General features: G+C 48.3%; 1 protein-coding gene across 2 annotated transcripts in view; it reads left to right on the top strand.

The window, feature by feature from the left end:
* The window catches only part of LIPC (lipase C, hepatic type), a 161,228-nt gene that overhangs the window by 125,958 nt on the left and 14,331 nt on the right, over window positions 1-20,939 (top strand). The window contains exons 1-6 of one of the 2 annotated variants that reach the window (XM_063652665.1): window positions 2,741-2,834; window positions 3,789-3,973; window positions 7,251-7,433; window positions 8,000-8,117; window positions 11,211-11,444; window positions 13,792-14,034. In XM_063652665.1, coding sequence (XP_063508735.1) covers window positions 3,842-3,973; window positions 7,251-7,433; window positions 8,000-8,117; window positions 11,211-11,444; window positions 13,792-14,034 — 910 coding nt within the window. In that variant the 5' untranslated portion in view covers window positions 2,741-2,834; window positions 3,789-3,841. Of the gene's footprint in view, window positions 1-2,740; window positions 2,835-3,788; window positions 3,974-7,250; window positions 7,434-7,999; window positions 8,118-11,210; window positions 11,445-13,791; window positions 14,035-20,939 lie in introns of those variants that run through there. The other variant, XM_054450000.2, reaches the window with a different exon arrangement.

Here is a 20,939-nt window from a genome sequence, read left to right on the forward strand (position 1 = left end):
ATTACAGGGCTCTCAGGGTTAACCACATAAAACTTGCTGCTATATATTTGTAACCTCCTTTTTCAATAACACATAGGGAAACCATCTTGGGTTTCAGGACCAAAAAAGTGTGAGTACCTGGCCACCAGGAATGCTGTAACTGATCCTGCTTCCCTCTTTGATGTGGCCAACAAGAACCTCAGAAAAAAATCTGTGGCCCATCTTCAGCAGCCTTATAATATCACATAGTGTACATTTTTGGGTGTTAATATTGACATTTCTATCTTTATTGTTTTCCTGCCCTTATTTTCTCTTTGTCCCAAGTTCTTCAACTATGAATTTTTGCCAACTACTTCAAGTTAAAAATGTTCTTCCATGTCATGCCCACCCATCGATTCTGTTTGTTTCTAACTCTTGAAGTTGCACAAAATAATTCTAGTCTACCCTTTCCACAACAGCCCTTCAACTCTCATGTCATCCACCCAATCTTATTTTTATAGGCACCAGAGCCCCACTTTCTTTAACAATTGCTCATGGATATGAGCTCTTAAAGAATCTTTCATCCGTCTAGACTTGACTGATGCTTTATCTTCTCTTGACCTCTTCCCTAAAGCCCCTACGAAGGGCATTCCTCTGCTACAACACAGCAACCACTTTTAATAGTTGCTTTTCATGCTTGCACCCCCCACCCCGCCATGGGGCTGGGGACTCCTGAAAGGAGCCACATGCTCTCTTTGCCTCCAACTAGTACCTAGCCAGGGCCTGGGGCATAATACATGCTTAATAAGTGTTTGTTGAGGAAGTGAATAAATGAATGAGCACATACCTGTATACAGTATACAGCTTCCTCACTCATACACATGTTAAAGAGAGCTAAAGCCCCCAGGAAGGGAGAAAAGAGAGGGCCCTGTTCAGTCCAGTTGTTTGTGGGGCTTTCCATCTGCCAACTCTTTTCCATGGTCTCTCCCGAACAGCCTCGAAGCCTCAGCCACCTGGGTTGGAGCTTATCTCACAGCTAAATCCAGAGTAAATATACACAAGACAGAATTGGTCCTATGAGGACAACTGGGATGAATTTCCACAGAAAGAAAGGATTTCACTGATCAGAAATGTAAGATGCTAGATGCTCCAATTGGTATTTATTCTAACAACACTCTCTTCTCTAGGTGCTAATTACATGTCAGGCATAGTTCTGAGCTCTTTACAAATATCTCATTTAATCCTCATAAAAACCTCATAAGATAGGCAGTATTTTTATCCCCATTTTATTTTCATATGACCCTCTTAACATTTGAGGCAGCTATCCTAAAATGAAGAAAGGTGTAGTGTTTGAGTCTCTGAATAAAAGAAAATGAGCTACATTAGGTCCAATGTATAAATGGCTGAAGATTGAGTGCCAGCCTTTGATCTGAGATCTGGATCTGGCAGGACACCTCACCGCTCACTAACATTTATTGAGCACCCACCATTGTGCCCAGCGCTACCCTCCATGAGTTCACTGACAGGTGGAGGAAGCACACACCTGGATAAATAAATCACCCCGCTGCAGGGCAAGTGCATTAGGATCAGGGAGGCAGTGCGTTGCTGAGAGCAAGAAGGAGTAATTATCTCTGACTAGATGAGAAGGCTTCCTGGAGACTGTGAAGTCTCAGTTCCATTTTAATGAATGGAGCAGCAGAGACAGAGCAGGAGGTGAGGTGCGAAGGTACCGGCGTCCAAAAGGGCATTTGGGAACTGTTGGTAGCAGAAGAACGAAAAGAGAGGAGGAGGTGGGGGATGAGGGATCATCATTCAGGTGGTGGACCTGGCTGCAAAACCGTGAAGCTGAAAGTCACTAACAGGTATAGTCATTTCTGTTTTAGACTCTTTGAGCAGCTCTGTGCAGGAGGACAGAGAGACCAAACAGAGAGAGACCAGTTAGGAGGCTGCTGTAATCAACCAAGCAAGATACAGTGTGCACGGGAACTAAGGCACACGATTCTAGGGATATTTAGGAAGCCTGAAGCTTTGAACTGATCGAGAGGCTGGCATAGCAGTGCAAGGTGACACCCTGGCTTCTGACTTAGACAGTCAGGAGGGCAGCCAGTGAAATCAGAAGGCTAGGTTGGAAGCAGGCTTCCAGGAGCGAGGGCAAGCTGAGACTCTCTATAAGCTCAGAAAAGCCAAACAGGGCAGCAGAAATTTTCTTCATTATCTCAGAAAAGTTATTCAAATTCTTGCTCACACCTCCTTTTAATAAAATATGATGCATTTCATTCTGTCTTCGTAGTGAAAAATCATTGCCCTTTGCTGAGAATTAATAACCTTTTGAGTTAATACCCTTTGGGTAGGAAAATTGGTTTCATTAACACCTCCCCTTGCACTTTGTAGGTTCATCATCTCTTGGTCCTGCTGTCCCCTGAAACCAAAAGCCCAAGACATATTATTCAAGAAGCCTGAATGATTTTATGCTCAGAAAGAGTGATCAGGGTCCTTATTAATTGGGCTGAATTGAGTTCACTGACCAAAAAGGTCAGAGTGGCCTTGTGTCTGCTCCTCAGCTGCAGGGGAGCCCACCTTCTACCAGAAGGAAGGGATGAGAGCTTCCTCTCCCAGCTCTTGGCCTGATCCCTAATCTTGGCAGAAAAGATGCTCCCATCTTGACATGCCACGCCATGGAAACACGCCACCTCATCAGGCTCTACCAGGCCTCTTCGCAGAGGTGTCTGTCTCTGGTCCAGCACCACAGACAGGACAGCTGTCGGGCTGCCTGGCAGAGTTGGATGGCCACCCACCCCCACTCCAAAGTGGCTCATGGTCATAGTGAGTCTCCCCCAGAAGAGAGGTTGGAAGGCCCTTCAGTCAAACAACAGAAGGTGAGATGTTAAAAACAATCTTCCTCTCCTTTTCCACCTCCCACGGCCTTGGAAAGCCTCCGAATGGATATTCCTCTACTCTTTTCTGCTGCAAACTCTTTAGCAGCAGCCTGGCATCTGGAGCATGAAGCCCAGACTCTTCAGCATCCCAGGGCCCTCCATGCTCTGGCCTGCCTGGCCTTGTCTCCTGCCTCTTTATGTATGCAAGGTTGCATGCCTCTGAGCCTCGACTCATATTGCTCCCTCAGCCACCCCTGACCCCTGCAACAAAACACACACACACTCAATCATCCTGCAAGGCCAGGGTCAACATCACATTCCCTGAAAAGCCCTCCCTGAATGCCACACCCTCCCTCAAGCAGTATCCACTACTCCCTCTGTGATTCCCCCAACCCTGCCCCACCCTTAGCCCTGTACCTTGTCCCTGCAAGGCTTACCTGATGTAATGTGTCTGCACGTGAGGACAAGTTGAGCCGCAGGAGCTAATACATAGTGTCACCCAACTAAGATGCTCTATTCACTGTCTCCCTAGGTAGGGATGTAGGGATGAAATTGGAGACAGTGATACCTGGGTTCAAATCCCGTCTCTGTCAGTTTTTGGCAGCACGATTTGGGGTGAGGTGCTTATCCACCGAGCCTCCAAAACTGCCTTGCCTATATTCCTCGTGACCTAGAGGGTGACTCTAGTGCCTGATTGGCTGGTCACTGGGATGACAGGATAGAGGATCTGGTGATCTCAACCTCTGTGTTGGGTCCTCCTAGGCCACCCTCCATCACTTGGCCATTCCACTGGAAACAGTCTTTGGGGCTCCCCACAGTTGTGGCTCATTCTGATCTCCAGCATCTCCGAGTAACCTCTTTAGCTTGTGCTTGTAGAAGCAGCCTTTGAGAAGACGGAGGGCTTCAGGTGGAGCAGATGCCAGGCTAAGCACCGTCCCCAATCTTATATTGCAGAGCCATTTGGAAGAAGAGCTCAAGCTGTTGAAACAAACAAAACGCTGCATGAGATGAAGACCAGATTCCTGCTCTTTGGAGAAACCAATCAAGGCTGTCAGATTCGAATCAATCATCCGGACACGTTACAGGAGTGCGGCTTCAACTCCTCCCTGCCTCTGGTGATGATAATCCACGGGTGGTCGGTAGGAAATGCTGACATGCCGTTTTTCTCTCCGATTTCACATTTTCTTTTTTTCTTTCTAGCGTGTTCATGTTCATAAAAAGATAGGGAGCTGGTGATAAGAACTCCATGCATAATGTTTATAAAGCACATTCTAATTTTCCAAGTGCTTCCCCATGCATTAGCTCATTGATTATCTCAATTCCATGACTAAGCAGGGTGAGAAAATATAATTATCTCCATGTTTCAGATAGAATGTGGCTCAAAGAGGTCACACAGCCCATTGGGGCCCACAAGGGATTGCAGTCCGTGCAGGAGGAAGCCTCCTTCCTGAATCTGCATGTTACACACGGGGGGACATAGGAAGCCAGAAGAATGGACTCCCAGTGAAATGTTGTATCAGCAAGGTTTAAGTTCAGCAGCAAATAACAGAGACTCAAATTAGCAGTGGTTCAAAGAAAACAGATATTTGTTTTCATTTCACAAAATATTCCAAAGATATACGTAACCCAAAAACCGGCTAGACAGCTTTGGTCAATGAAGTCCTCCAGGCCCCAGCTCCTTCCAGCTCACTGCTCTGCCATCTTGGGGTGTGACCCTCATCCTCATAGTCCAATACGGCAGCTAGAGGACTAGCCATCACATCTTTATTCCAGGAAGCACAATGTAGTAAAAGATGTATGCAAAGGGGTCAAAAGCAAGGTTTTTACAAGAGTTTTATTGAGATATAATTTACAAAGCATACAATTTATCCATTTAAAGTGTATACAATTCAATGGCTTTTGGTATAAAAGAGTGTTTTTTAGGTGTCCCAGAGCCTCTGTGAAATTCTCCCAGTTACATCCATTGACCATATCTAAGTGGAAACGTGGCTGAAAATTATAGGCTCTTAAAGAAAATGTAGCCTTTTAGTGATGTTAAAAATTCTATTACTATGGAAGAAGGAGAGAAAGGATATTATTGGCAATAGGTGAAGTCAAACCATGTGAGAACTTGTCTCCAGCAGGAAATCCTGCCTCCCCAGTGTCTAGCCCACCCATGATTTCAGGCATAGTTCACAATTTGAACCCTCCAGAGATTTTGGTGTCTACTTCATGACTTAGAAACCTTTCCCTGCCATCTAGTTGAAAAGTACTCTTGAAACCCCCATCTATCCTACCCTGGAGAGCAAAATGAACCCTTCCATCACCTGCCTCCCCTCACCTCTCCCTGCCCCCCACATGACACTCCAGCAACATCTAACTGCTTGTATTAAGAGCTTCCTCCACACCCCATGCACCTGCCTTCTCTCTTCTTGGTCTTGGCTTAGTCTGTGCCCTCTGCCTAGAGTGTTCTTTCTCCTCCTCTTTTCCTGATTAACTCCCACTTTTCCTGTAAGACACAGTCCCAAACAGGTCCTCCTGCAAGCCATTGCTGCCTTCACCCCAGCATGCCCACAGGGCATTCAGTGTCACCGGGAGTTCCCATGCGGCCCTGAGCACTCTCCACCACTGCTCTGCAGCTCGGCTTTCTAATTGTGTTTCTCTGCTCTGCTAGGCTGTAAGCTTCTTCCTGGGAAGGATTCTGTCCTTTTCTCATCTAATAGACTACTGTGGGCCACTATCCATTATGTAATCAGTGCTCCAAAATGTTTGTTAACTGAATTAAAGATCAAATGAATGAGTCTTGTTTGTAAACGAAACATGAAGACCACAGGAGTCTCTTACCAGGATCCTTTTACCAAAATGCACTCTTCATTATCAAAATTCTGTCCAACCTAGTATATGTCTCCTCCTCCTATTACTGCTAATATTGATAACAACAACAACAACTGCAGTAACGAACATTTGTTGAGTCCTTACTATGTTCCAGACACTGCTCTAAGCGCTTTAGATCTATTAACGTATTTCTCCTTCATAACAATCCTGGAAGGAGAGCATTATTAACCCCATTTTCCAGGTGAGGAAACTGAGGCACAGGAAGTTAAATAACTTGCCCAAGGTTACTCAGCTAGAAACTGGGAGAGCCTAGATTTGAACCCAAGATGCTCCATGTACATAGAAGGCACTTCGTAAACATCTAGAATGCGTCTTACCCTGGAATAGCATGACAGGCCCTCAGTGGAGCTCTCCAGCTTCACCCCCTATTGTCAAGCCTTCACCTCCTATTGTCTAGCCTCCACCTCACCAACTTTCCTCCTCTCCCCTGACATACCACACTGCGCTTTCATGATTCTGTGCCTCTGCACGCACTGTTCCTTCTGCCTGGAATGCCCTAGACCTCACCACTACCACGTTCACCTGCCCACCGGTATTCTTTTTGTTTCTTTGTTTTGTTTTGTTGAGATAGGGTCTCACTCTATCGCCCAGGCTGGAGGGCAGTGTGATCTCAGCTCACTGCAGACTCAACCTCCCAGGCTCAAGCCATCCTCCCACCTCAGACTCTGGAGTAGCTGGGACTACAGGCATGCACCATCACACCTGGCTAACTTTTTCATTTTTTGTAGAGATGGGGTTTCACCATGTTCCCCAGGCTCGTCTCAAACTCCTAGGTTCAAGCAATCCCCCTGCCTTGGCCTCCCAAAGTGCTAGGATTACAAGCATGAGCCACCGCGCCCAGCCCCCACCCATATGCGTCTTACTGGACTCCTATTGATCCTTTAAGGCCCAGCACAAGTGTCTTTGCTCTGTAAATCCATTAGGAGTGCCCTGCAAATTGGTTCTCAAACAAGGCACACACACAGAACAATTCTCTGTAAACATTTCTTACCTCCTACTATGTCAGGCTCACAGTGCCCATCCCGCTAAGTCCAGCACAACGCAGTCTGCAGGGCAGAGCCAGTGCTGTGGGTTTAGGGGTGAGGTGGGGCAGCCGCACGCAGAAGGAGGCGTACAAATGGCCCTAAGGGACAGGTCAGCTTCCAGGACCTGATTTACACATAATTCTCCACTGTTTTAAGGTTTAGAAAGTCCCTAAGAGGAAAAACATTAAGATAATTGTTCTCGGCGGGGGGGCGGGGGGAAAGTTTGGAAAAATCTGGAGACATTTTTGGTTTTCAAAACCTGCGGCAGTGGGTGGGTGTTGCTGGCATCTAGTTAGTGAAGGCTAGGAATGCTGCTAAACATCGTACAATGCCCAGGACAGCCCCCACAACAAGGAATTTTCTGGCCCAAAATGTCAACTGTGCATGGCTGAGAAACATTGTAGCAAGCCCTTCCTCTTGTGAGGAAGGATCCAGCATTATCCAAGAGCTGGAGAAGGAAGAAGGGTGAGCAGGGAGAAAGGAAACGAGTGCGACCCTCCCTCTGTCCCCTCCTCAGGTGGATGGCATACTAGAAAACTGGATCTGGCAGATGGTGGCCGCGCTGAAGTCTCAGCCGGCCCAGCCAGTGAACGTGGGACTGGTGGACTGGATCACCCTGGCCCACGACCACTACACCATCGCCGTCCGCAACACCCGCCTTGTGGGCAAGGAGGTCGCGGCTCTTCTCCGGTGGCTGGAGGTACCGACCTGCCCCATCCGTCCTTCACCTCCCTTCCCTCCTTTCCCTTCCTCTGAGAGTGAATGAATTAAGCTGGTCTCCAACAGCAGCCCAGGCAGGAGAAGCACTAATGCTCAGCTCACAGAAACGAGAAGGCACAGGACTGACACCAGACCCCAGGGCTCTCTCAGATGCCTCCCTTGAACCCGTGTTTCACAGAACCACCTTCTCCCCTCTCCTCATCCACTATTCCTCTTATGCTCACCCCCTTGGACATGCTAAGGGATACAAACACACCCTGTAAGCTATCAAGCCCCCAAACAAATGAGTGGGATCACTTCTGTAGGGCATTAGTGTCCAGGGGAAGACAGGCAGACAGGAGGCTGTAGCTACCAGGCGAGGTCACAGGTACCTGAGTTCCAGGAGAGTCAGCCAGGTGAGAGACTAGTTTCAGTTTGGAGTGTGAATAAGGCACCTCATTTCTGAGCAGGCATGAAGAACAGGGTGGGCGCCACAACACACTGGACTGCAAAAGGCTTTCATCCAGGCAGCTCTTCTCCTGCCCCCATCCCGCTGCTGTCTTCCAGGAATCTGTTCAGTTCTCTCGAAGCCATGTTCACCTAATTGGGTACAGCCTGGGTGCACACGTGTCAGGATTTGCCGGCAGTTCCATCGGTGGAACGCGCAAGATTGGGAGAATCACAGGTAACCATGCCTATAACTCACACACTGATCTCCGCTGCACGGAGGCGTCCAACAAGGACCTGCTTTTCCAACAGGCTCATCATTAAAACACCCCAACTCTTATTGTGAGGGATCAGCGCTCATGAGAGGACTTGTAACATTCTCTCAAATGTGACTAATGTCATGGATTGCTGTTCCAGAGAATTCAGAGCTAATTACAGCCTCGACTCCTATTGCCTGCCCTCAAATGAATGCCTCATGTTGGTGTGCCAAATGGGACTAAAAGATGGACTTTTCTAGCAAGAAAGAGTCTTATTTTTTAATCTATAATTTACAAAGTCCAATTTGGGTGAGTTACAGAGTGAAGAATCACAGCCTTAATTTGCTGTAATTCATCAGCCACGTTAGTGCCTCCGTTTCCATATTTGTGAAACGTGTATGTTTTATTCTGGGACCCATTTGGGTTGAGGGAGGGAGCTCTGCATCAATAACTTCACCCCAAACTCCATACCGACTCAGAAATGGCCCAAGATATCCAGGAAGGTCTGCACATGTGCAAGGAAGGCCTTCCTCCGAGCTTCCGTGACATCAACCCCACCTTTCACACTGCCAGGGACTGGATCCAAAAACACACAGATGGTCAGATTGTTCCCCAGTCCAAGTCTGAGGCCCACTGGTACCACAGGTATAAAACCCAGGAGGCACAGGCAAGGCCTTTCTCAGTGTGGAAGCCCCAGAGCGTCCCAGCCTCTCCTCCTGCTGATCCCTTCCCATAGCTCTAGGCTTCAACGACACAAGGTTTTTCTCTACTTCACGAACACACCATGGCCTCTTGTGCCTCTGGGCCTTTGCATGCACTGTTTGCTTTGCCCACCACTCAGCCACTCAAACTCCACCTCATCCTTCAAGGCCCAGCAGGCTCAAACAATATTTCACAGGCCAAAACAAAGAGCATTTTAGATGAATAACAGAGTTGTTGCGGTTTTATATTTTATCAAGTGAGGACATTTTTTTTTTTTTTGAGATGGTGTTTCGCTCTTGTTGCCCAGGCCGCAGTGCAATGGTGTGATCTTGGCTCACCACAACCTCTGCCTCCTGGATTCAAGCGATTCTCCTGCCTTATTCCTCCCGAGTAGCTAAGCCACACCCAGCTAATTTTTTTGTATTTTTAGTAGATACGGTGTTTCACCATATTTGTCAGGCTGGTCTCAAACTCCCAACCTCAGGTGATCCACCATCTCGGCCTCCCAAAGTGCTGGGATTACAGACATGAGCCACCACGGCCGACCATGAGGACATTTTTACAAACAACTACTATCTACTATTACCATTCCTTTATAAAAGAATTTCTTTTAACATGAGAAAGAATGGGGATAATGGCAGACATTTAAACGGAATACATTTGTGATTATGACAGCTCATTTCCTCACGCTTTTTTGTTCATCTTGCTGGTGACTGGGGAAGCCTGGTCACAGACCGGCGTGTGGTCCCCATGGATTTGACCCATAGTAGCCTGGGGATGAGCAGCCCTCCCACCGAAGAAGCAGGGCCAGAGGTCAGAGTCCGCACCCAGTGAGGCAGCCTCAGGCCCGAGGCCCAGAACCCTCTCCATCCGACTGGTGCTGTGGGTCACATTAGGTGATCAGCCGGGCCCACCCACCTCAGAGACAGCAGGAAGGCTCAACACCCTCTTGCCATCTTGTCATCAGCCTGATGAAGAAAGGAATAGAAATCATATCAGGACATTTCTCTTTTTCTCTTTTTTTTTTTTTCTTTTTTTTTTTTTTTTGAGGCAGAGTGTCATTCTGTTGCCCAGGCTACAGGGCAGTGGCATGATCTTGGCTCACTGCAGCCTCCACCTCCCTGGTTCAAGTGATTCTCCTACCTCAGCTTCCCAAGTAGCTGGGACTACAGGTGTCCACCACCATGCCTGGCTAATTTTTGTATTTTTAGTAGAAACGGGGTTTTGTCATGTTGGCCAGGTTGGTCTCGAACTCCTGACCTCAGGTGATCTGCCAGACTCGGCCTCCCAAAGTGCTGGGATTACCAGGCGTGAGCCACCGCGCCCGGCCAAGGACATTTTTCATTTGTCACTGTGGGTAGGGCTGGAGAACGGGTGATCTCATGGCTCACTCTCAATTCATTCGACCCCCCCAGTAGGGAAGGAAGCCAGGGCTGGGGTGGGACACCAGAGGGTCCTCCAGAGAAGGCAGAGGAAGAAAGACAGGGAAAAAACTTTGAGCGCATAAATACTCCCCAACCACAGTCAGCCAGGAGCTGCCACCTTGCTTCATGCACAGACATCTGTCACTTGAGGCCCAGAGCTTTGAGCTCCCCTACTTGCACACAACATTTTCACATACGGTGAAATGTCCCGCGGCTGTTCTGGACGTTCTAATGAAATGACATCGTAGGAGAAAAATCAGCTTGTTTAGGGAAATTATTGACAACATACAGGCAAATAAATTTCATTCTTTGATAGGTAGGTTGGAACTACTTATAATGAGCATATTGCCTTTTTTTGTATGCAAACAGATGGTCTTGAAAGTAGCTTGAGAGGTACTCAAAATTGATTTGCTTAAGTAAATCAAGCATTCCCTCATAACCTTATTCCTTTTTTTTTCTTTTTGAGATAGGATCTCCCTCCGTTGCCTAGACTGGGTCACAGTGGTGCAATCACGGTTCACTGCTACGTCAAACTCCTGGGTTCAAGCAACCCTCCTGCCACAGCCTCCTGAATAGCTGAAACTACAGGCACATGCCACCACATCCAAATAATTTTTGTATTCTTTTTCTTTTAGAGATGGGGTTTCACTATGCTGCCCAGGCCTCCTGGCCTTAGGCATCATAACCTTGTGTCTACCACTGGATAGTTTCTGCAAACCTCTTTCCCCACTAGCTAATGCCCAGCCTGTGTGTCATTGTTAGCACCATGAATTACTGTGCTTTTACTGAGAAAAGGTTACAGCGAGGTTTTCTAGAGAAGGATTATGCCCTAGGTGTTTCTTCTTCCTGCTAGTTCATTAATGTATAATAATATCCAAAAGCTAAAAAGCACATTTCTCTTCCCCTCTCCTTGCTCCCACGTAACCCTTACCCCTGCTTTCCAATTAGGGCTGGATGCCGCGGGACCTTTGTTTGAGGGAAGTTCCCCCAGCAATCGTCTTTCTCCAGATGACGCCAATTTTGTGGATGCCATTCATACCTTTACCCGGGAGCACATGGGCCTGAGCGTGGGCATCAAACAGCCCATAGGACACTATGACTTCTATCCCAACGGGGGCTCCTTCCAGCCTGGCTGCCACTTCCTAGAGCTCTACAGACATATTGCCCAGCACGGCTTCAATGGTGAGAATGAAGTCATGGGCCGGGAGCACCGGCCTACATTTCTGTGGGGCCTCTGGCATTCAGCGGAGTCTACCAACATACGGGACTCAGGGAAGAGTTCAGCAAGGATAGGGGCCCAGGGTGTATGGTCACCAAGCCCACCCAGAGAGAAGGAATACGGGAGTGGGCAAGGGTGCCCGTCCCCCAGCAGGCCACTCCTGGCAACAGGCCAAGGCCACGCCCTGAGGATGAGCAGAGGGCACCAACAGGAACCCCCGCTTCTCACCCCAGCCCCGTGTGCCCAGGCAAAGCCTCTCCCGGGGTACCAGCTCTTCTGAGAGTTGAGTCCGGATGCCTGTGGTTATTCTTCCTTCTCTGGAAGTTTCCTCATTCCAGGGACCGCCTCTATTCTGAACCACATGAGGATCCACTTAATAGGTTGTGGCTTCTCGATGAAGGTCTCACTCTTCATCCCGCCCCATCAGTTTAACTGAGGAAATTACTCAGACTCTCCCAATGGGAAATTCAGCTTCAAATACGTCCTTGTTACGCCCTTTATCTCAGGGCAGGCACAGAATGTGCTGTTATCTGGGTTGTGATTCCACTTCTCTCTCAAGTCCTAAAACCGAAATATTAACATGCACATTGATAATATGCACAAGATTAAAGAACAAAAATGTCAGCAGAAGCAGCACATTCCACGGGCATTCCAAATTTCTTGCTATTATAAAATATCACCCTGATTAAGACATGCCAATCACTCCAAGCCAACTACAGCCCTCCACCCCCACAAGCCACCTCACCCTGATCATCCAACACTCAGCTGAGAACACACTCTCTTGTGATGACACCATCCTCGCCTCTCCAATATCAGAATGACCTTCACACTCTACATAATCTCATTTTGGCTGGACTCCCAGCCTTCCACCGCCCCAGCCTGAGAGAGCCTTCTGGAAACTTGCCCTTATCATTGCTTACATCCCTCCCACCTCCCCCACCCCATCACCTCCCCTCCAGCCACCAGCAGTTCCCAGCTGACCATCCAGCCCTCATCCCAAACTTCACCCCAACAAAGCTCAGTACAGACCATCAGGATGGTGTATGGGCTTTCTTTGCCTGGTAAACACATTCCTGACCAATTATTACCATTTGCTCTTTTGTGCTAAACTTCAAAGTGACGGAACCAAATGTAGGTATTCAGCTTGCCCAGGCTTGGGCTGGTTTTTCTCAGTCGTCTTCACCCCTGTGTTTGAAAGGGTTCCTGGGGTAGTTCTCCCAGCCACAGCTGCACAGGGGCTCACTGGATAACTGCAGTTTCACCTTCACTGCCTCCTGGGTGGATGAGCTTGGGTGAGTTAGTGGATGTCTTGGAAGCTCAGTTTTCTCGTCGATAACAGCTGCCTCAAGGAGCTGCAGTGAAGATGCAGGCAGTGGAGGAGCAGAGGGCACGCAGCATACACAGCCTCCTAGTAGGTGCCCAAGGAATGCAACCGCTAGCGTCCAGGGACTGCAATGACTAACCTTGGCATTTAGCCTCCAGACAACTGGGGAAATAGCTTTTGGCAAAGTCACCTGTGCTGTCCCTTTACAGCAAGTGTTTCACATATCTTGTGGTGGTTCCTCAACATCCCTTGAGAATTATTTACCACAGATTAGGTTAAAATTTGGAGAGTTAAAAAAAAAAGAAGGTCAAATCCTTAGTAAATCAACCTCATAAGCTTGTTTTGGGGGTGAGGCCTGTCCAGATCTGGTTACTGGGCAATGTCCTTCCAAATCCAATTCTTGTGCTGGTTTCACAGGCCTGTTACCTAAGGGATGCAATAGCTGCTTTGGGACACAAGGTAGACATTGTCAAGAGGCCTCAGCATTCTCCAGACCATCAGAGTGCCACGGGATTGTCTCGTGTATCTAGTTATATTAAGAGAAGAGGTGTCCCACTCAAGCCTGTTCCAGAAAACCCACCCTCCAGGCATCAGCACCTGGGCATTTTAAATTATCTCATTTGAGATAGAAATATTTCTATAATAAATTACACTAACCTGCTCTCTTAATGAATTTGATCTTTCCTTAGTGACTTGGGTGCCTATTAAAACGCCTACTGTAACACGCTGTCATAGAGGAGTGCTCTCAGGATCCCGGCAGTGCCTGGGATTTTGCCTGACACTACGTGACTCAGAGGGTCTACTTCCCCTAGTTTCAGTCAGTTGTCACATCCTGCTGTTGTCAAGGGGTCTGCCTTGACAAGCCCACCCTTGCCTGTTCTGTGTGCTACTGCTAACCTCCTGTGGGCTGAGAACCAAGGTGATCCTCTGAGTTGAGGCTGCTTTGGGTTAAGGGGTGATAACGTCCTTCTTACCCTGTGTTCCAGCCATCACCCAGACCATAAAATGCTCCCACGAGCGATCAGTGCACCTTTTCATCGACTCCTTGCTGCACGCCGGCACGCAGAGCATGGCCTACCCGTGTGGTGACATGAACAGCTTCAGCCAGGGCCTGTGCCTGAGCTGCAAGAAGGGCCGCTGCAACACGCTGGGCTACCACGTCCGCCAGGAGCCGCGGAGCAAGAGCAAGAGGCTTTTCCTCGTAACGCGAGCCCAGTCCCCCTTCAAAGGTGAGTGTGGAGCTGGGGAGTCTTCAGAAGGGCAGGATGCAGTCCCCTGTCCAAAGGGCTCAGAAGTCCCCTTGGCTTCTTTCCTGGAGGTGCTTCAGCTCTGCTGTTACAGTGTTTCTGAAACTGTGCAGGCTCCAGACAGCAACGTTGACACAGCCTTTCTCCTGTCCCAAGAGTGTGGCCACCTTGCTGCCAAGGGCTAGGAGGAGAAACCTCGATCATTTCTGAAACGATCCTTGGGTTGGCCTCTCTGTCCATTTTCATGCTCCCCTAGAATGTTAGATCTGCAAGGCCACACGCAGTTTACCTGGGCCACCCAGATCTCACTGTACAGGGACTTGAGGCATCTCCAAACACAGCCTAGAACCCAGTTCTTTCATCTCTGTTCATAGCCCCCACGAAAAAACTGGATTCTAGACTGCATTTCATTTCTTCTAAGATTTGAATCAGCTGATCCGATAGGACATGATATTCACCCTGAGGCACTCCCAAGACAAGATTCAGCTTCCAATGTTTCCCAGCCAGATTTTTAACCTCAGGGCAGAAAGTGGGCCCAGCAGCTCTCTGGATTGAATGGAAGATTGTAGAAAGGGCTGTGACCACATCTTAGGCTGAGGCCAGCAGAGAAATACTCCACTGAAACCTAAATCCTCCTGGAGGGAACAAGCCGACATCTGTTGCCATTAACATTTCTGCCTAATCCTTAAAACAGCTCGGGAGTGCTTTAGCATCTCACTGTTTCATCGCACAGCCTCTCCAGTGCTGGGAGAAGAAATCTGATGTGCTGTTTGACTATTACCATGCAGATATTTGTATCTGGAGAATGTGAACAGGCCATCGTCACCACTTTGCTTTTAGAGAGCATTTTACACAAAACATTCGATGCAGCCATCAACTCCTTGTGGTTCTCACAACAGCCAGGCGAGGATGGCAGGGCTGGTTATTATCTCGTTCTAAAGAGGAGGAAAGCAAAACTCGCGTGGGGTGCCCACAGCCGTGCAGCTGCAAGGAGACCTGGAACAGGGCCACCTGACTCTCAGTTGTGAGTTCAAACTCCCAGGCAGCTTATTTTTGAGGCACAGGATTTCCCTGTGTATCGGAACTTTTGCTCTCCAGCCAGGTTTCCCTCTCATGAGTCAAGCAGGTCTGGGAATGACAGAAATTTCTTGTGGGTGCGCATAGCATCTGAAGAGTAGTTGGTGTAAGGGCAGGATCTTTTGGGCCAAAGGGTCCCTCCACTGGCTGTCCCTTAGGGCTGGAGGAGATGGCAGCACCCAGGTGAGGGAATTTGGAAGTCCTCCTGCTTCGGGGAGCTCCTCTGCTGCAGGCTGCCAATTAGAGACTCATTTGGGTGAACCAGCTCCTCTTTTAAATGGCAATGCCGCCTAGAGTGATTAAGCCTCTTAGATAATCACATTTCACTGGATCTATTTTAATCATGGAATGTTTGCATCACGAGGAGCAGTTCAACCCTGCCGTTTTTCAGATGGGGAAACCAAGGCCTAGGCAGGGAAAATTATTTGTCCAGAGACAAAAAGTTCTTGGCAGACCTGGCATTTAGACCTGGGGCCTCCAAAGAGTGAGTGGAGTGATTTTTACCTCCGTAACCTGACGCTGGTCTGCTTGTGGGGGTGAGAGGGGTATGGAAGAGAAAGGTGGGGGGATTGCTTTCTCCTTGAAATCACCTGGGAAGAAAAGAGGTCATTTTTCATCTTCCAGGGCTAAACTGGGCACTTCATCTGAAGTGAGGGATTTGGCCCAGCCCTAGGACATCTACTGGGGGCTTGGAGATGGGGAAGGGAAGCATCAAGAGAAGGAAGAAGGGGAAACAAGAGCAGTAGGCATGAGCCAGGCAGAGCTTCTCCCATTTGCCAACGGCCCCAGTGCCTGACCACCATACACTGCTGGTGTGAACTCACAAGGATCCCTTTCTTATTAAAGAAGACCAAAGAACTGCATTAGGGCATCATTATCTCACTCACCAGCTACCAAAACCAAAGTACTCATCCATCCGTGTATTCTTCAAACACAGTCCTACCCTCAGGGGCCTCGGTGGAGACTAACCCACGATGAGTTCCTTGGGGACCACATCTGTGTCTCTTTATTACCGACTACTTATCTTGCTCCTGGGACATCCAGTGAGGAGGAGGTTAAAGGCAGGACTGACTGAAACTGGTCAGGAACCAAAAGCCCCAGCCTGGATGGAGGTTCCAGTGCTGAGCTGTGGCTTGTACCACACCCTCTCCTTTTCTTTCTTACTTTTTTTTTTTTTTTCGCAGACTGGGTCTCACTTTGTCGCCCAGGCTGGAGTGCAGTGGCGTGATCTTGGCTCACTGCAACCTCCACCTCCAGGGTTCAAGTGATTCTCCTGCCTCAGCCTCCTAAGTAGCTGGAATTACCGGCGTGCACCACCACGCCCAGCTAATTTTTGTATTTTTAGTAGAGACGGGGTTTCGCCATGTTGGCCAGGCTGGTCTCGAACTCCTGACCTCAGGTGATCCACCCGCCTCGGCCTCCCAAAGTGCTGGAATTACAGGCATGAGCTACTGCGTCCAGCCTATACCCTCTCCTTTTCTGCTCCCCTACAAATTCTCCCCAGTTCTGCTTCAGCCCCTCTAGTGAGCAAAGTCCTCACCCTCTCAACCCAGTTTCACTCGCTAGTGGAGAGTAACATCTCTGTGGTCACATCAAGCCACCCTGGGCATGGGTGGAAAGTGCACCCATGCAAGACTCGCCTGTTTGAAGCAGCTGCTCATGGGATACTGCTATCTATATAATGTTATGTTGTCCTATATGGTAGCCACAAACCATATGTGGCTATTTAAATCCAAATCTAAGTTACTTTAAATTAAATGGAACCAAAAATTCAGTTTATCAGTCACACAAGCCACCTTTCAAGTGCTCAAATACGTGGCTGCTGCATCAGAGAGCACAGAAATAAAACATTTCCATCGCTGCGGAGAGTTCTATTGGTGGTGCTGGGATGAAGATTTTAATCTAGGCCACCACAGCTACGCCACTCCCCGCCCATCACAACCGTGATCATAACTGACTTGGGCCCCCAAAGCCTATTTCACCAGCCACCTCCAGTATTTTGATGAATACATATTACACTCTTAAATGAGCAGACTTGCCCAACCCCGGCCTACAGAGAAACCACAATCCCTATTTTTCAAAAACATCTAATTGTACTATATATTTTAGTTCGGGGTCTGGTTGGGCAAGATAAACATCGCCTCCTGATTGTAGTTTCACAAAGGATGACTAACTTGGCCTGAATTCCTCTGGCTCCCAAGATATTTCGACAAAACCATCAAAGGATCTATTTTCTACAGCCGTACACCAGAACTCGGGTAAACACTGCGAGAGTACAGCAGTAGCAAGAAAGAATTGGGAAACAGTCGCCGAGTGAAACGAGGCAATTTATCACCCACTTCCATTCTCACTGTCTCACAGGGAACCTTTACCAGTTTGGGAGCCTGTTTTTAAGGGAGGGGGAGGGAAACGGATCTGTACAGAGTAAATCCTGTTTCGCCAGTGCCTCATCTCATTTCATCCTCAGAGCAGTCAGATGAGGTAACCGGGTGGAGAGGAGGGACTCTGCCCGGGCACTGGGCTGGATGTGTTGTACACGTTAGCTCATTTCCCATTTGATCCTCACAGCAACCCCGAGACAGACACACACACACACACACACACACACACACATGCACACACAGAGACACGATCAGGGCAAAGTCACACAATTTGTGAGCAGGAAGCACTGCATTGAATGCCAGCCTTTGCTCCTTTTACTGCACTTGGCCTTGGCATAGGACCAAGGCCCTCAACTGAGTGCCTTTCCCTCCTGCGGCATTCCAGCTGCGTGTCCCGTCTCCTCCTTTCTGCCCTCCTTCCACGCTACCTCTTCCATATCTGCTCCACTCTTCTCCTGCCCTCCCCGTGCTGCCCTTTCCGCCCTTACCCCCCCAACCCCCCAGCGGCCCTGCACTCCAGGCTCCCTGGGTTGGGGGTGAGAGGCACTTGCTTCTGTTGCTCACCGCAGCCATGAGAGCACCCTTTCTTGCTGGTCGGCGAGATGACGAACCAAGCTGTGACTCGGGCAGTCGGTCTGTTTTTGGCTTTTCTCAGCTACTTCTTTGGAAGGTTTCCACTGACTTCAGGGAGAGTTCCAGAAGAAGCAGGGGGTGTCGTAGACAGCACAGGCTTGGGGTTGGGATAAGGAGTCTCAAGAATCTTGGCCTTGCTGCCAACCACTTATGTGACCTTGACCTAATGACAAAACCTATGTGGGCACCAAGGAAGAGGTGTGAATAGACATGGGGATGAACCACTAGCACAGGACCTGCAGGTGGGTCTCAAAACCTGCCCCGGTCAGTTCAGTGTGGAGGAAGGAAGTAGATAACACCCAATTAACACCTTCTGAAAGGCAGGCATTTTTTCATCACCATCTTATCACATTTTTACAGCGACACTACAAGAAAGTTTTTAATCTGCATTCACAGATGAGGAAATCGAGCCCCAGAAAGGCTATGTGGTCTCAAGATCACAAGGTAGCAGGCATCAGAGAGGACTCAAACCCTGGGCTCTGTCTATCCGTTGAGGGCCCTTATTCCACCCACAGCACAAAGAGCTGGCAACAGGACACCAGTCAGCACAACAGTCCTGGCCACACACACACACTCCCCCATCTCCACCACTCGCAGGAAGCAACAGACCCCCACAGAAGGGGCAGGCATTGGCCAGGCACGGTGGCTCACACCTGAAGTCCCAACACTCTGGGAGCCCAAGGTGGGAGGATCTCTTAAGCCCAGGCATTCCAAATCAGCTTGGGCAAGAAAGCAAGACGCCATCTCTACGAAAGAATTAAAAATTAGCCAGGTAGAGTGGTGCATGTCTGTAGTCCCAGCTACTTGGGAGACTGCAGGAGGGTTGCTTGAGCCTAGAAGGTCAAGGCTGCAGTGAGCGATGATGGTGCCACTGCACTCTAGCCTGGGTGACAGAGTGAGACCCTGTTCAAAAAAATTCAATTTAATTTTAAAAAGAAAGGGGCAAGCATCCAGTCTCGTGACATCAGGGCATCACTTAAATGGGACTGTACTGTTAAACCCAAATGTGGCCACGAAAATACCGACACATACAGGTATTACATACAAAGGCTAACAAAATCACTTTCCCTTTTTCTTCTTCACTTGCGCCTGCTCTGAGTTAATTCACTTTCATTCAGCCTTGCTGGCACTGGCTGCCTTCTTTGCGCAGCAACACCCTGGACAACACCATCCTGGGCCCCTCAACCCTATGATCTTCAGCTTCCCTCTGAGTTAGAGGCATTTCGGGTCTAGGAACAAGCCCTCTGGGCTTGGAGAAAACACAAGAGGTCTCATTCCTACCATCTCCACGAGAGAAATCCATACACTGAGGGGAAAAAAAAAAAAAAAGCCCTCTTTGATGTTTGCAAAGAGAGTCATAATATCTCCCAGAGCCAACATCTAATGATTCAGAATCATTGTTTCTGGGAGGCAAAAAAATAGAAAGAAATATATTCTCTTTTCATAAATTCAATAACCTGATCTTGTGAAAAGAAATGTAAGTTTTTTCTTTTTTAAATGGCACCAGCAGAGTCCACACAGGGTTACAATCCAGGATTTTTCCTAGTGAGGAGACTCTCCGGAGGCCTCAGATTTCTGCTCTAGATGGAGTTTCCCTGATCACATTCAAGGTCAATGGACTATTTCATGTCTTTCATCTTTAAGACCTGAAATAATTTCTCCTGCCAGAACTTGGGAGTATGTTGTACTGGTCTCCTTGCAGTCACAGGATCAAAAGCATTTTCCCCAAATCATTTTTTAACGTCCTTATTAAACATGTCATAAGGTAAAGTGAGCAAAATCACTCACACTTTTTTCCTTAATCTTTGTAATAGCATCATTGTGCTGGGGATGGTGGGGTAGAATGATAAGCAAATTGTCTTTTCTTTTCTTTCTTTTTTTTTTTTTTAAAGAAAAACACTTACAAAAATCCAAATAAGAGTAAATAATTAGGACTGCGTGTGGTGGCTCACACCTGTAATCCCAACACTTTGGGAGGCCAAGGCAGGAGGATTGTGTGAGCCCAGGATTTTGAGACCAGCCTGAGCAACATACAGACCTCATCTCTACAAAAGAGGAGGAGGAAGAAGAAGGAGGAGGAGGAGGAGGAGGAACTAGTTCTCAGCAGGAACCAGTTCTCAGCATGAAAGACTCATTTATATTTAAAGTTAATTTCATTTAAAGATTTCTCCAAAAAAGGGCAGTCATGCAAGATTCCCCGTGCAGACATGGAGTTTCTCAGGAGTGCTCCTGCAAACTCAAGGGTGCCTCAGCCATCAGTGCAGGTTCCGTCCACAGCCCGTTCCCTCATGAGCCTCAGAAAGCATGCTGGCTTGGCTCTTCACAGCCCACACACCTTGGCAGGTTCCATCCTCCTGCAGAGGTGCTACTCTAGGGACACATGTTGTGGAAATAGGCAATTCTCATTCATAGGATGTGCAAGCTAAAGGGGCCTTTGCATCCTCTAAAGCTGACTCCTGGGTTTTACACAAGCACCTCCTCCTAAAATCGTGGAACCATAGCATCTCAAATGCAGAAATCAATCTCCTCTTACTCACAATTTAAGAAAAAGGGAAGAAAAAGTATATCGCCAAGACAAGGGCATGAAACATTTTCCCCAGCTCAGGGGCCAGACGTTTAGGGGACAGGAGAGCGTCCTTTGTGGCAGCGATAGCCCAGGATGGATGTCAAGGGGTCAGAGCTGGCAGGCAGTTTGTCTTGGTGGCTTCATTGGAAGCAGGTGTTCAACCACAGCTTTTCTTCAGGGGCTGTTGGCTATTTGCTTTCAAGGGACAGACTCAGCTTGCAGAACCAAAA

This window comes from Pongo pygmaeus, chromosome 16, assembly GCF_028885625.2.
Source record: "Pongo pygmaeus isolate AG05252 chromosome 16, NHGRI_mPonPyg2-v2.0_pri, whole genome shotgun sequence".
Classification (NCBI taxonomy): domain Eukaryota; kingdom Metazoa; phylum Chordata; class Mammalia; order Primates; family Hominidae; genus Pongo; species Pongo pygmaeus.